The sequence below is a fragment of the Brassica oleracea genome, chromosome C1 (genome assembly GCF_000695525.1).
Source record: "Brassica oleracea var. oleracea cultivar TO1000 chromosome C1, BOL, whole genome shotgun sequence".
Classification (NCBI taxonomy): Eukaryota; Viridiplantae; Streptophyta; class Magnoliopsida; order Brassicales; family Brassicaceae; genus Brassica; species Brassica oleracea.
Window position 1 is genome coordinate 3,560,360 of NC_027748.1, and position 14,999 is coordinate 3,575,358.

General features: G+C 37.4%; 4 protein-coding genes across 4 annotated transcripts; all 4 read right to left on the reverse strand.

Moving 5' to 3' along the window:
* Nucleotides 1-2,126: 2,126 nt before the first annotated feature.
* On the reverse strand, nt 2,127-4,131 carry LOC106324635 (adenine nucleotide transporter BT1, chloroplastic/mitochondrial). The gene is made up of 3 exons (XM_013762586.1): nt 3,291-4,131; nt 2,935-3,096; nt 2,127-2,800 (listed from the first exon to the last, which is right to left on the reverse strand). The coding sequence occupies exons 1-3, from the start codon at nt 3,819-3,821 to the stop codon at nt 2,327-2,329; spliced, it is 1,167 nt and encodes a 388-aa protein (XP_013618040.1). The 5' UTR covers nt 3,822-4,131; the 3' UTR covers nt 2,127-2,326.
* A 1,076-nt stretch (nt 4,132-5,207) lies between these two features.
* LOC106312012 (probable sugar phosphate/phosphate translocator At4g32390) lies at nt 5,208-6,747 on the reverse strand. Its single transcript, XM_013749382.1, has one exon. The coding sequence runs from the start codon at nt 6,593-6,595 to the stop codon at nt 5,540-5,542; it is 1,056 nt and encodes a 351-aa protein (XP_013604836.1). The 5' UTR covers nt 6,596-6,747; the 3' UTR covers nt 5,208-5,539.
* A 1,103-nt stretch (nt 6,748-7,850) lies between these two features.
* Nucleotides 7,851-10,161, reverse strand: LOC106329188 (probable polygalacturonase At3g15720). Its single transcript, XM_013767804.1, has 8 exons — nt 10,027-10,161; nt 9,785-9,937; nt 9,467-9,637; nt 9,161-9,368; nt 8,945-9,035; nt 8,724-8,826; nt 8,533-8,646; nt 7,851-8,153 (listed from the first exon to the last, which is right to left on the reverse strand). The coding sequence occupies exons 1-8, from the start codon at nt 10,159-10,161 to the stop codon at nt 7,851-7,853; spliced, it is 1,278 nt and encodes a 425-aa protein (XP_013623258.1).
* Nucleotides 10,162-11,024: 863 nt separating this feature from the next.
* On the reverse strand, nt 11,025-14,034 carry LOC106312826. Its single transcript, XM_013750490.1, has 6 exons — nt 13,771-14,034; nt 13,553-13,685; nt 13,370-13,473; nt 12,856-13,000; nt 12,610-12,753; nt 11,025-12,518 (listed from the first exon to the last, which is right to left on the reverse strand). The coding sequence occupies exons 1-6, from the start codon at nt 13,809-13,811 to the stop codon at nt 11,193-11,195; spliced, it is 1,893 nt and encodes a 630-aa protein (XP_013605944.1). The 5' UTR covers nt 13,812-14,034; the 3' UTR covers nt 11,025-11,192.
* Between the last annotated feature and the right edge of the window lie 965 nt (nt 14,035-14,999).

Consider the following 14,999-nt stretch of genomic DNA (forward strand, 5'->3'; position numbering starts at 1 on the left):
CCATGGCTGTAAACTCACCACCAAAACCCAACATGCGCATGCGATAACGAATAGCATGCGGGCTAATGTAACTAGGGTTGTCCAAGAAGACACATGGCGGCTCTGTGATATTACCAAAGCGCATGGAGGAGGTGTCGAGAGGAGGAAAATAATAATCAAGAGGCGGCTCTTCTAATAGGCTGTTGTACTCTTCCAAGTAATAGGCTTGTGTAAAGACTTTTGAAGTCTACAAGTACTAAGCTTCTGATCGATGATGAGGGATCATGAGGTGTTGCTACGCCCATAACATTGCAAAAATCGTCGTGCATCTCTTCCAGAAAAGTGAGGAAAACAGATCCCTTTTTAATCTTGCCAACAAATTTGGTGTTTCGTTACCCATATCAAGTTCCCACAACGCAATGTCCAATAACATAAAAACGATCCCTCTCTCGTTGATGAGTAATGATGGTGATTCCGGCCTTATCATAGGCTGATTTATCCAGGACTAATGAGGTTTCCGAGTCAACGTAAGCCATGATTGACAAATCACCATCACCGAGGAAGACCACTAGGAAACGGCAAATCAACCACGTCCCAGAAGACTCGAGTTCGAGTGGGTGAATCAAGCTTACCGGGCATAGTTTGGGCTGGGATCAGAATATATTATTAAGGGTTATTAATAACAGAGCAACTACTGATCCTTCCGTATTTATACCTCAATCGATTAGGCTTTTATTGACATGGGCTTTCAATTTTGGCTTCCTATGAACCTTCCTTATTTTTTTTTTCTTTAAATTAGTTTTAGAATAATTGAATTAGACAAAATAGATTTACGGATCTAATTTTTTTTCTTTAAATTAATGGTATGCATAACAAAAAAATAAGAAGTAATAATCAATTTTAATCGATTTAAGATAATGTAAGTAATTTAATATAATTTTAGATAATTTCAGTCCATTATTTTGAAATTGTTTATCTAATATAAATATTCATAATGAAGAATTTTTTTGAGCTGGAAAAGAGCATTGGAGGTGGAGCTGGCAACCCAAAGACACATTTGGATATATATTCGGAAGAGCCAAAGCTAAACAGAAGAGCTAACTTGGATTTGGATATCTTGAGTTATTGGAAAGAGAACCAACATCGATTTGGAGATTTAGCATCGATGGCACGTGACATCCTCAGCATTCCGATCACCACAGTAGCATCAGAGTCTGCCTTTAGCATTGGATCTCGGGTTTTAACTCCTTACCAAAACCATCTTTTGCCAAAAAAAGTCCAAACTCTTCTTTGCACTAGGAATTGGTTGCGCGGTTTTGCTGAATACACAGGTAAAGCTTAAAAGATTAATATGTTTGCTGGAACAAAGGTATATAGTTTGTAGGTGCCATTGAAGATCTCTTTGATGAATATGAAGATGTTGGAAAGAAAGCAAGTAGTTATGGAGTAGAGTCATCAACATCAAAAGATTGATATGTTTGCTGGAGCAAAGGTATATAGTTTTCTGGTTCTGTTTGCCATCATTTTATAATTTTTTTGATGAAAATATATAATGATATGTTATGTTTTGAACATGGACAGATCCTGGTAGTTCAAGAAGGAAAAGAGTAACTTATGGACACTTAGTGTGAAATGTAAACTTTATTTTTTAATTATGTTGTAATTTATGATTTGTAAACTTTGAATTTTTAGTTGAAGCAAAACAATGTAAGGTTCTGGATTCATTTTTTATTTGACAGGTATTTAACAGGTTTCATTTTTATCTTCGATACAAATAGGTCATGTTCATTTTTTTTAAGTAAACGGACTTGAAACGGGTTTAGTGTTAAATGGGCTTCACATAAACAGACTCTAAATAGGTCCGGACGTAAAAGGGGGTAAGCCTATTTTAACATCCCTAGACCAGTGTTATGAAACTGTTGATGGCTGTCACTGTTGCGATGATCTTATTTATTTTGGTATGTTATAGTTTTTCCAGTATGTGTAAACCAAATGATACATAAGTCTACAAAAGATAATTGTTAATTCTTTTCTTTCTTATATATTCACTTTCCTTCACCATGTTAAGACTGAAGAGTTACACTACTGTAATGTTAAACTTTTATGTTGTACTTTACAACAACAAAATTTTTTTGTGTAAACTCATATAAAGCTTATTTGAATCAAAATCAGATCAATCCAGAATCCAACATAAAAGGAAAAATGAAAATCTTTTGGAATCCCCTCAACATCAATTGTGTAATCTCAAGTGGTGTGATAAATTTAGAACTATGAATCCTAATATACCCATTGTGTTGCTCTGATAAACTTCTAAAAATAGCAATAACAGTCCATAAAATTCCAAAAATCAGGCTTCTTGGTTGTTCTCAACGAGTATCTTCTTGCAAGCTTCATAACACATGAATGAGATTCCAGCAGCAGGAACCAGCTTCAAGCAGCTAGGTCCAAGCCCTTTGTACCAACCGAGGATACCTTCATGCTCAAGTATGCTCACCAGAGCGTCCAACATGTTTTTGTACACAACTCTCCCGCTAACCGCTCCCACCTGCATATGCTTCCGGGCCACCTCCAGAGGGAAAGTCGCGGTGCTTGATAGTGCACCGGCTAAAGAACCTATCAAAAGAGTCTCAATGTTCCCTATCTTCTCTTGCTTTGAAAAACTCCGGTACGCTTTTCTTAGAGAGTCGTATGCAAAGTAGTTGGTGGCTGCATATGGGACAACTCCAATAAGACTAGGAGCAAGACCCCTGTAGAGTTCTGTGGGCCCTTCCTCGCGTATGATCTTCACAAATGCGTCGAAAATCCCCTTGTAAACACCTCTCTGCACATTTATGAGCCGTAAGTAAAATTGTACATGTTTTAAGACTTCAACTCCTACAGCTAATTCTATCTCACAGAATGTGATTAATGGAACAATAATTTGTAATTGTTTTTAAGAAGGGAGAGGAGCCAAACCTGAATGGTAAGACGAGTCTTGACAAGTTCGAGAGGGTAAGTCAAGAGGGTTTGGCTAACTCCAGCACAAGCACCAGCCAGCAATGAAGCTGGGATTGGGATCTTTGACTGCTCTCCATGTTCTGGTGACAGTTTCTTGTTCACTGTCTCGAATACAAAAAGCTGCACATACAAAAAAAAAAAAGAGAGAACCAAAGGCTCATCATTTTGCCATAAGACAGTTTCAACCAACACAACACAAGACTTGTCACAGATACAAAGTCAACGAGAGATATTATTATTAAGTAAAGTCAGAACCTTTTTAGTCAATTTTGTAACAAAAGACAATACTTGGTGGTGTGATTCATTGTGTATACCTCGACGGCACGAGCAGGCGCGACGCGAATGACATTGACCAAATTACCCCTGAAGAGACCAGTCCAACCTTCATGCTTCATGATATCACCGAACACCTCCGTGGACGAGTTCCCGCCGCTTCCCACCATCAGATGCGTCCTGATCGTCTCCAACGGCGCAACCACGGTTCTCGACACGGCTCCAGCCACAGCTCCGCTTATCAGCCGACGCAAGGAAGGGTTACCGACCTTTATCTTCAACTTCATCCCACCACCACCACCATTCTTCTTCTTCTTCTCGCCGTTAACTAGTTCTTCCCACTCTTCCACTTTCCCATTGAGCTGTGCAGATAAGGTGCTGTTGGAAGGATCCGGAGAAGAGACGGATCCAGAACCGAATGGATTGGCTTGATTGACGCTGGCGCTGGCGAATAGGGCACCAATTGAGTGGTGGTGGTTGACGCCGGTTAAGCTCCAGTCGCATCCCAAATCGGAAACGGAGAAAAGACCGTTCCTTGAATCGTCGAACAGCTGGATTCCGGTTTTCCCCATAGCTTCCACCTCAATAAGAAGCTTCTGATGCGGTTAAGTAAAAGGAAAGGAAAGATCTTTTCTTTCACGATACAGAGCTTACAGAGGCTGTCTGAAAGTGAGGAACTTTAACCCAAACAAAAAGGAATTTTCCGGAGATGGGTGTGACGAGAATCGTGTGAAGGGACGAGAGAGAGAGTATGATATGTCTCTCTCTCAGAGTCAAAAGGGTCGTCGTCGTCTCTTTCGTTTGAGCTTAGGGTTTTAAGCAGTCTGGTTTTTTTTGCCCTATTTGGGGTTGGTAGGTGGGTGGGGTGGAGTCAGTGGGTTTGGGTGGGACGTAGACGCCGATTAGTTTTTTTTTTCCTTTTATTCTTTTCTTTGCATTTTATTTAGATTTTTCTTTTTAACTCATTATGATGATATTAATATTTCATAGTATACTTAGAAACTGGAATGCAACACCACGCAATATTTGCCGACATCAAAATGTAGAGCCGTAGAGAAAGTGTTATCGTTTTGTTTTTTGGGAATATGAACAAACTTAAACTGAAACTCCATCAAGCTGGATTTGAAAGAAAATAAATTGCATGTATTTGAAAAACTATGATTTTTCTTAGATACGAAAAGAAGAAAATTATAGAGAGAATAGTTAAGTAAATTTTCAATCAAGTTACTCTCTCAAAAGAAGAGCCCATAGACACATTTCAGTCAACTTTCAGGAAAAAGTGTTGCGTGGAAACAATTAGATCCGCATTTACAGGTTGCTTGTTTGATAGCCTTTGTTTCTTATATGCTTAACCCAAAAGCCTTTGTGTACTTGTTGTGTAGTTCCTACGTATTGGTAGTGATACAAATACAATGCTTTATGCTTAGTCAGTTGTGCTCAATGGATGATGGGTGATAAAAGAGCATGTGACTGTTGTCTGTAATGTACCTAACAACGAGACGCTTTATTAAATCAGCATTTGTTTGCTTTTACTTACTGTTGATCAGTCATCATGTGAAGTAGTATTAAGTATCAGCGAAATTTTGCTTAAACTAGTTTATCCTGGATGCATTTTTGATCTCTCCACCTTTATCTCAAATTTCAGGTTGAGCTTTATGTTTGCTTTTACTCATGTTGATCAGTCATCATGTAAAGTAGTATTAAGTAGAATATTAGCTTAAACTAATTTATCCTTGATGCATTTTTTATCCTTCAACATTATGTTCCTTTATCTCAAATTTCAGGTATAGCTTTTCGATATGTTGGGTAACTTTTAACATGCCTTCTGACACAAACGGGTCAGTTTCATGTTCAACACCACCAAGCTTGAGCTTGACAATTTAAAAAAGAACCAAACATGATTATAAAGTAAACTACTTAAAACAACTGTCACCAACACAGACTCATAAAGAAGCAAGAAAAAAAATAAACAAAGATCCATAGAACACAAAGGTTCGTGTGATAATACTGTAAGACATTGTACCATCCAATAGTAATTAAACCATAACTTAGGTAAATAACATAGCAACTAAAAAAAAAAAACTCAAAGAACAGAGAATGACAAAGACGAATGATACCTAAAAGACAAAGATGATGAAGCAAAAGTAGTGAGAACCCGAAAGATGCACAAAAACCCTGCTGGAAAACTCCCCTCCAAAGCTACCAAAATCATCCTAACAAACCACCCTTCAGCTCTTATTCCTCTCAAACATTCCACACATCCATCAGATCCACACGATCACCATCGAAATCAGTCTTCAGCATCATCACGTTTTCCACCGCCTTCACTCTCCCTAACCTCCAAAAGCTTCCCAGCAGCTTCCTCATCACCACCCTGCTGAACCTTCTTCTGAGCCTCCTTAGCCTTCAACGCCTGCAACTTGCAATGATTGTAATACGCAACCCCCAAAAACGCGAGCCCGTACCCAAACAGATTCAACGGCGTAACCGTATCCTTAATCACAGACCACGAGAAGGCAATCAAAAGCCAATCCTTAACCACGCCAGCCACATTCATAGTCAACGCCGACGTTTTCCCAACCAACAGAAACACAGCAAGATTCAACGCGAAGGCACACACAGAGTTAGTCCCAAACACAACGAAATCGAAATGAAAGCTCGACGTCTCCCTAAGAACCGGCAACTCAACGAAGATCCAAGGGAAAAACAAAAACCCCAAACAGCAAGGCGCCACGTAATACAAAGATGTAATCGGATTGAGATTGATTCCTTTAGAGGTAAGCAAGATCTGAATCAACACAAGCCTCGTCGCCTCGAAGGCCACCGCCCCGAGCTGAAGCATCACTCCCCAGGTATCGAACTTCGCCTCTCCGTAGGCAGCGATCGCTACTCCGAACGAGATCGAGAGCATGTTCGTCATCGTCTCAGATCTGAACGACTCCTTCTTCAGCAAGACGCCGATCGAGTAAACGGCGACAGGCATGAGGGCTTTGAGCATCTGGATGAAGGAGACGGAGAGGTAGATGTAGGCGGAGTTCGATAGCCAGAGGGAGAGCGAGTACAAGGCCCCGATCGGGACGACGGATCTGAGGTAAGTCTCGCGGGACATTGACACCGGCTCGACGACTTTGAAGACTTTGATGAGGAGGACGGCGAGGGAGGAGCAGAAGGCCATGTGGATCATGGTGAGAGTGATGGGGAAAGGCCAGTTGTACATCTTCTTGTCGAGGATGTACTTGTTGTAGACGATGACGGTGAAGCTGAGGAAGATCCAGATCGCGACGTAGGTGTAGGAGAGGATGATCTTCTTGATGACTCCATCGCTTAGGGCGCCGCCTTTTCCCATTGTGGCTGGTGGTGGCTTTCGACGGAGGATGAGGGAGGAGGAGGAGGAGGTGCGTAGGATAGTGTCGGGGGTGCAGGATAAAAGGGGGAGTGGAGAGGAGACTTTTTGGTGTGGTGTTAATGTAGAGAGAGGGTTGGCATGACTGGGCTACGCTACGTGGCTTTTAATATTCCTTTTTTTTTTAATTGACTAATGGGCTTAGATCTGGGGCTCATTGAAAATTCTCCCTCGCTATTATTTTTGATTTTTCAATGTATAAAAGTGTGTGTTATTCACTTTTACCAAATTTTAATTAATTTTGAATTTATGTCTAGATAACATGTTTGCTTATTTTTAAAACTATTTTATTAATTTCATTTTTTTTTTCTTTTGATTACATATAACATTTTATGTGGATGTGATGTGGGATATTTTTAAAAATATGATTAAATTTACAGTTATTGCCAGTCAAAATTACTTAAATTATTCCTACTAGTCAATATTACCTTTAAATTTCCTTTTTACAACACTAGAGTAAACTGTCTATCATAAGATTATTACTATGTTATTTTCTGAATTTGATCTGGATCCATTGTCTACTTCAACATTTACCTTTATCAACATTTACATTAAATATTGTATTATTCACATTGATGTTTCTAGTCTTGCCTAACATTAACTACTGGTCTTCAGACTGTTAGGTTATGTTGATTGACAAAACATAAATTATTGATAAAAGAATTGGAGGGTGGCAACTTAATTTTTAAAAATATGGCGTTGTTAAGAAGAGCTGATGATGACAGTTGGTTCTAACCTAAAGTCTTTATTATTCTTTGTCTTTGAGCTGATAAGAGACACTCATGATAATTAAGGCTACCACTGAGTTTAATGTTTTTACACCGTCAGGTTTAGGTTTTAATTTCCACAAAAAATGATTTATTAAACAATTATGCAGACTACGCAGTAAAGACTTACAAGAGATCTTCAACATGGTGCAAGTAAACTCGGTCAGGCGTGATCTTCATGCGACGGCTCAGGTGATGCAGTTAGGCGTAAATCTTTAACGCATGTATTATTGTCAGTTGTCGGATCGTCTATGTAATTTTTCTCATAATTATAAATCAGCGTTAAAAAAAAGATATTCATCATAATTCATAAACTTAAGCCAATCCCATATACAATATAATTTTATTAAATATATTATATGTAACCTGCTATTAAAAAATAACTAGCCTTCTCTTTTAAATATTCTATCCAAATAACTAATTGCTTTTAGTTAAAAAATATCCTTTGTATATGTTGCTAAATAATTTTTGGAAGAGGAGGAAACAACGGCAAAAGTTGAGGATATATATAAACCACAGTTTATATGGATGTTAACGAATGAAGCTTTCACACCTGCAAATTTACAATATGCAGAGAGTTTCTTCCCCGGCTTTGCAGATGTGAGTTTGATATGTTCCATCACGATGTCATGACACTCTTGATTTTCATCACAGTCTAGCTTTATTGCAATTTTACTTGCTGAGGTCCCTTCAATATATCTGAATGTTACGTCGCTTACTTTCACCGCATTCCCCTACAATATTCATAAAACATATATGTGCATTCAATAAAAAATATGAATTGAACGTAAAACTCATACCTAAAGGAAAACTATTGTAAGATTTGCACACTTATGTTTTAGCAAAAAAAAAAGATTTGCACACTTATGTCGTGATCGTAAGATACCAAAGGTGAAGCATATTGTAATTTAGTCATATGGTTTTATTACCAATTGGTTAGTACAGTAACAATATTTCATCGAATTTGATTTATCATCTATTTAAGATGTCTAGTTTGCAGGACTAGATGTAAAAAAAAAAAAAAAAAAAAAAAAAACTTAGCTTATAGTATATAGGTTTATATGTGATTTGTATACAGAATTCTAGTAAAAATTAATATAGTTTGAATATTACCTTGACATGACCAGTGCCACCATTAGAGTAATGTTGATCGATGATTATGGGGTATTTAGTATTTGTTACCGTAATATTTTCAAATAACATATTCTTGGCTAACCTTTTTCCTCCCTAAAATATGTAAGGTTCAATATTATATATATTCTTCAGAAGAATATAATATTTTGGTTGCAGAAAAATTTACATGCCGTCTTGATTCTTGCCCCATTCTGAGTTCCCCAAAAGCTGCAGCTTCTTACGATCACTTTCTCAACAGTGTCATCTATATCACCTTTGCCCAAACTTCCAATGCTGCATTTTATTTTGAATTTTTAAGACATGATAAACAAGTTAATGTTTAAAATAATTTTCATGAAACAAGTAAAATACGGATCAATTTGAATCTCTTTGTGCTGTTATATCTAAAAACCTGATACCATGACCTGGACCACATGCCACACGAGTAATGTTGATGTCGGAAGAACCACCACGCCCACCAGTAATTGCAATACAATCATCACCTAATATGTAGGAAATATAACAACAAATAAAGAAGCCGTTTATCATACCTTTTCTCAAATTCAGTCCATGTAATGTAAACAAAACTTGTTTTCAAATTCAAATAAAAAGAAGAATTAAAGAGTACCAGTTTGGATAGACGAGTCTAAGATACGAATATTGTGTGAAAGAGAAATACCAATGCCATCAGTGTTTGGACTCTTCTCGGGTGCTAGCAAAGTAAGATTTGATAAAGTTGCATTGGTGCAACCATAGACTGAAATGTGATTCTTTGGACTATTGTATTGAGTTAGCCCATTATATATTATGTCGGTGCATTGCTTAAAGCTAAGTGTCTGCACATGCAACACAACAGAATAATGTATATTACTGTAAAATTTACTACATTGTTATATATAAAGAGTGAAAAGGATTATGGTGGAAAGTGACCTACTCTGGGTCGTTTAGAGTGACGAACAGATCGCCACCAAGTTTCTCCATGGGGGTCAAGGACACCTGAGCCGTTGATGAAGAGACTTTCCACGTTCTTGAACATTAACCAACTCTCAGTTCGTTTGTTTCCCCACTGTTTTGGTCTCTTCGGCGCTTCTATTTTCCCATCGATCTTACCCCAGAAAAATAAATTATACATGTATGTGAATATGTGAATCATGTAATACATGTGTATATGTGTGAATGGATAACAATTTTTGCATGTGGTATGTGGATATCTTCATATAAGTCAGTTGGATTTATAACGTGTTCAGAGTACCTGGATATGAATGTAAGAAGATACGCATGGACCTTCAAACAGTTGTGGTTGTATAGTGTATTTTTCATTCTCATTTATCACTAGCGATGACCCGCCAGTCCCTTCACCTTCACCTTCACCTTCGCATAACCCTTTCCATGCTTTTTGAAATACCTTTTTTAAAATGATAAATTTAACATATTACGTTTGTTCTTTCTGACAAGAATCTAACTACAGATCAATAGTTATAAGAGATCAATTACTTGTGAATAATCAACGTTTTTATGGTTAGTATCAGTTATGAAATCTTTGATCCTTAGAATCCTCCGGCCATCTCCGTATTCCAGATGACACGATACAACTATAATCATTGAGAATAATGTTTTCAAACACTTCATAGTAAAAGAAAATGGGACAATTGTATGTATGTTTAAATAAAATGAGAAAATGATAAAAGAAAATCAATGGGAAAGAAAAGGTATTGTATCACCATTTGAATATTGTCTTGAAGATATATTATATAACATGTTTTTTTAATGTTTTTTGCGTGGTATAGGTTAATACAATAGATTTTTTTTTACTAAAATTAACAAAGATTTGGAAAATTTTGTAACTTGGAATTACAGTGTATTATGTTGATAGTATATGTGTATATTTATATGTTAACTTGAGACTCAACAGTCTTATGATATTTTTGATTACTTGTCAAAATGTCAAGATTATGAACTTAGAACTATTCTAAGATACATGCCACGTTCACAGTACAATCTGATATCATTTAAGAGGCTAACACAACAAAAGATTATATTCAAATTTTAAGAAAACTAGATTACTATACACGAACAAGTCTACTCCGAACTTTATAACAAAAAAACAAGAGTTAGTTCGGGATCTTAAAATTTTAGAAAACTGATTGTATTCAGAAATTAGAACATTATCTGAAAAGCCTTAATTTCTATATAACGATGTGTAGATTGTTAATTAATATAGTTTGCTTCAACAACTCTACTATTATTAACTATAGATTTTTAAATAATGAAGATGATAAATATTAAGATAAAAAATCTCTTTACATATTAATCTTTGGTTTTTAGTTTATAAAGTCGTTTTAAATTAATTGAACCTATATTTCAAAGTTATGATTAAATAGTGATGGAAACACATAACTCAATAATAATTAGTCTTGTAACCGCTTTCCATTCTTCTAAACAGAAACACATCCTTTCAATTTTGTTTATAAACTGTTAAATGAAACCCAACATAGCAAACAAATGATCAATAACTCTTTGGGGTCAATAACAATGTGTCAGACCAACAATGGGAAAGTAATAGTAAGAAGTGAGTGATGGCCCATTACTAATGGGTAATAGAATATGTGATCTCCATACAGACACTATGTTTCTCTAAGCTCATAAACTGCTCAAAACATTTACCTTCCTTTTAGCTCTGCAAATCTGGCAGCCAAATCCTCATAGTCAGGTAACTTGGGGTGAACGTGCTTAGCTTCACTACGTTCTGGCTGAAACGAGGCGGCACGAGCAAACGTCTTTGCGGGTTCAGATGGTCCGGCAAATTGTTCACTGGGGAGACTGAGTGACCGAGCGGGATGATGAATCTCTTCACCTTCTGCTTTTCTATGATGTGAACGTCTGCTTTTAGATTCTTCATAACTTGAAGGCTTTTTACTGTAATGCATCAGAAGTTTATCCATCATCTTTTCCTCACTGTCCTTCTCATCTTCATCTACTAAGACTTGAAGGCCTTTCCTTGAGTGTTCCCTTCTTCTGCTGCTTCTTGTATCATCTCCATCACCCGTTTGTACAATGTGTTTTCTTCTACTAGATCGCCGCTTCAGAGATTGATCATCTCTGTCATTCACTTGATGCTGACCTGCTTCAGAAACCTTTTTATCAGTGTCTGGACACTTTCCTTCTTCACCATCAAACCGAGCCTTTGGATAAGCTGAAGCTTCAGGTTTTTCAATCTTTGCTTTACCATTCGGTTTAACATACGGAGGTGGAGGAAGGGACTTCATCATTCTCTCTGTTTCTCGCTCCTCAAACTTCCTTGCTGGATCATATCCATCTCCACCACCCTTGATGTTACCAGCAGGTGAATTTTTTTCTGTGCCCTCTCGCACAGGAACTGTGTTTTCTCTCCTCTCGTGATCGCTGCGATGTCTACGGACTGAATCTATAGATGGTGTTCTTTTCGACCTTGGCTTTGGAGGCATTGAGAGGTTATCTTCTACTTTCTGAGGCGCATGCTCTTCACCATCCTCATGTTTGTAGCCTTTGAAGAAACTTTCTTGCTTAAAGCCAAGAACTAACTTATCTTCTGTTTTGGTGCTGCTACGCTTGTGTTTCTCTGTCACCTCTGTTTTCTTAGGCGCTGCAGCAGCTTCACCATTTTGATGTCCAACCCCTTGAACGAGATTCTCACGTTTGATCTTCATCACTATAGTGTCACCTTCGTTAAAAATAGGTTGAGGTCTTCCTCTGGAAGATTTGTGCTTAGGTTGCAAATGGAACTCTTTTCTCTCTGCCCTGTCATCCTTGATATCCGATCTGGAGGCGTGACGAACATCATCTGACTTATCTTTAGATGCTAGCCCACACTGATGTTCTCTGAGACCATTCTGATAATTATCCGGTCGAAAGAAAGGATCCCTTCTCTCTGATGCAACATCCTTTTTCCTTTCTGATGGCAAGGCCACGCTTCCGTCTAAAGACTTGTGCTTCTCGTGAGTGGTATCCTGTTCATGACCATGAGAAAAATCATAAATCAGTCACGTTCCAAATATTTCAGGTTATTGCCCCTTAAACCAAATGAGTCATTCGTCATACCTTTACTGAACTACCATTTTGCCTCAAGATCCTCTTCTCAAAAGCTTTAGAATCCCAACGAATAGCATACTCCGATGCAACATCTTCCATCAACTTCACTTTCTTCTCCAAAGAAAATGGCTTTGATGTCATATTCTCAACAAGCTATAAGAAAAAAACAAGTACGTGCTTAACCATACATGCTCAATAAGATTTCCAGATGAGTTTAACTGATAAAAATAAATACGTGAGAAAAAAAACTCTTACCTCTTGATTGACAAACACACTAAGTGAATCTGCGTACTTCTCGTGAAACATCTGCCTCAGCTCACGCAGCTCAGGCAATTCAGAAAATCCAGCGGCTGCAAACATTAACGACGACACAGCTTCACGACAATCTTCTGGACATTCCCTGGAAAAGCAAGCGCAAATCAACTAATCAAAACAAAACCATGTTTCCACCAAGAACAAAGTACTTTTAAGTCTTTAACTATCTTTGAGAATGCTTAACTAAGCCACACAAAAAATTACATATCACTAAAGAAACATGAACAACGTGAGTAGGAAAACGCCAAAAAGATGAGGTAATGACTTTCGTTATATATAATCAATATTTATAAACAAAAGTCCAAACAACCTGATCTTGATTCTTCAATATAAAACCTAACAAGTTGATATGCCAGAGAATCTACAAGTAAATTTCTCATCTACTCATAAGTATGTTACAGCTAACTCAAGAATCATAAAATATTCTCAAAGCAAAAGCCATTAACAGTCTTACTCCATCTTCTGCATCGTAGAGAGTTGCTTATACACGAAATCACAAGTGCTCTCGACGAAATCAAGATTCCAGAGATGCCTTAGTTCATCAAGAAGCCCTCCCGCCTGCATATCTCAAACGATTATCATCAAAAAACCAAATCTGAATCCCTAAATCAATCCTTGTAACGAACGATAACGATACCCTGGTATAAGCATTGACGTCACGGCCATTAGAGATAAGATCAGTAAAATCTCCCTTGAGAAACTTGATCGTGGCGGTCCTCTTCCTCCGAAGAACATCGATCCGATTCTTCGTCAGTTTTATCAGTGGCTTCCTGCCGAATCAAATCGCACGATCGAATCGATTTCGCACATTAAAGGATTAAAGAGTTAATCAGAGAGAAGAGAAGAGAAACAAACCCCTTGGGAGCGAATCCGCGGCCTAAGATACCGTCAAACATCGTAAGATCGCTTCGAAACAACGACGGTTAAGATTCCGATTGTGATCCGCCGGAAAACGGAAGCTCGAGTGATAGAGAGAGAGAGAGAATGGCGTTTTTCTTCAGCTGTGGAGAAACATGAAGGTGGTGGTGGTGACCTTAGTCCTTTATTGATACGACTACGTTTTGACCTTTTGGTGTTGTTAACGTTATAAAGGGTACTTTGGGGAATTTGTTATTTCTTTTTTCCTTTTTAGGTGGTGAGTGAGGGATCAAATCGATACCTTCTGCTAGCTGTTGTTGTTCTTCTAGTGGAATTGGGTGGGATGATCTGGTACAAATGGGTCCAATCTCATTGCATGGAGTCTGTAGACCTGCACCAATAAATGAATTTAATTCACCGACGGCTTTATTTTTAAGCTTTTTCTTTAACCGATTTTCTCTCTTTTGTCAGAAATGTTTTTTTTGGTCTAATTTTGTCGGGGAATGTTTGTAAAATATTTTACATTTGTTTCGTTTTTCTTTTGTCAACACATTTGATTTCGATTCATTTTTGTAAACTGGATTTGATATTACGGTTTATGCATTAGTAAATGTTTTCAACTTGTTATATGTATTAACAAACAAATTAATATGTTGACTAATATGTCGACATCAAAAAACATCATTGCTAATTGTCCTAATCCATCGTCTGTTATTTAATTCCTCATCGATTATTTAAAGAGAGAATAACTCTTGTGTCCATGTTCTTGATTTGATTAAGGCCGTGGAAACCGGCTAAAGATGCGAAGGATTTCGCCTTTAAGCCTATTTGTTTAGGCAGAATCAAATTCCCTTAATCCACTTACTTACGTGCTTCCGTGTCCAATCAAATTTAGAGCTGTAAAATGGGTGGACTGTCCAATGGATGTCCATGTCCAAATATATTTGGGTTTCCATTAGTTATACCAATATTTCTAGATGAGTTTTAAATGGTCAAAACTGGGAAACCAATTAATCTATGGGTGTATGTGGATTTGGTTAATACGGACATGGGCGGCCCAATTAAAATTTTTTTTAGGGTTTCCAAAATTTGGAGGAAAATTGGAAAATTTCATTTCATAGTGAAAGAGAGTTTATGCGACTTCTTTGGCAATTTTGGTGATTGAAACTGAGTTCCATCGGAGAAATTGAGTTTTTCCGCCAAAACCACAAAATCAAGTTTTCTCA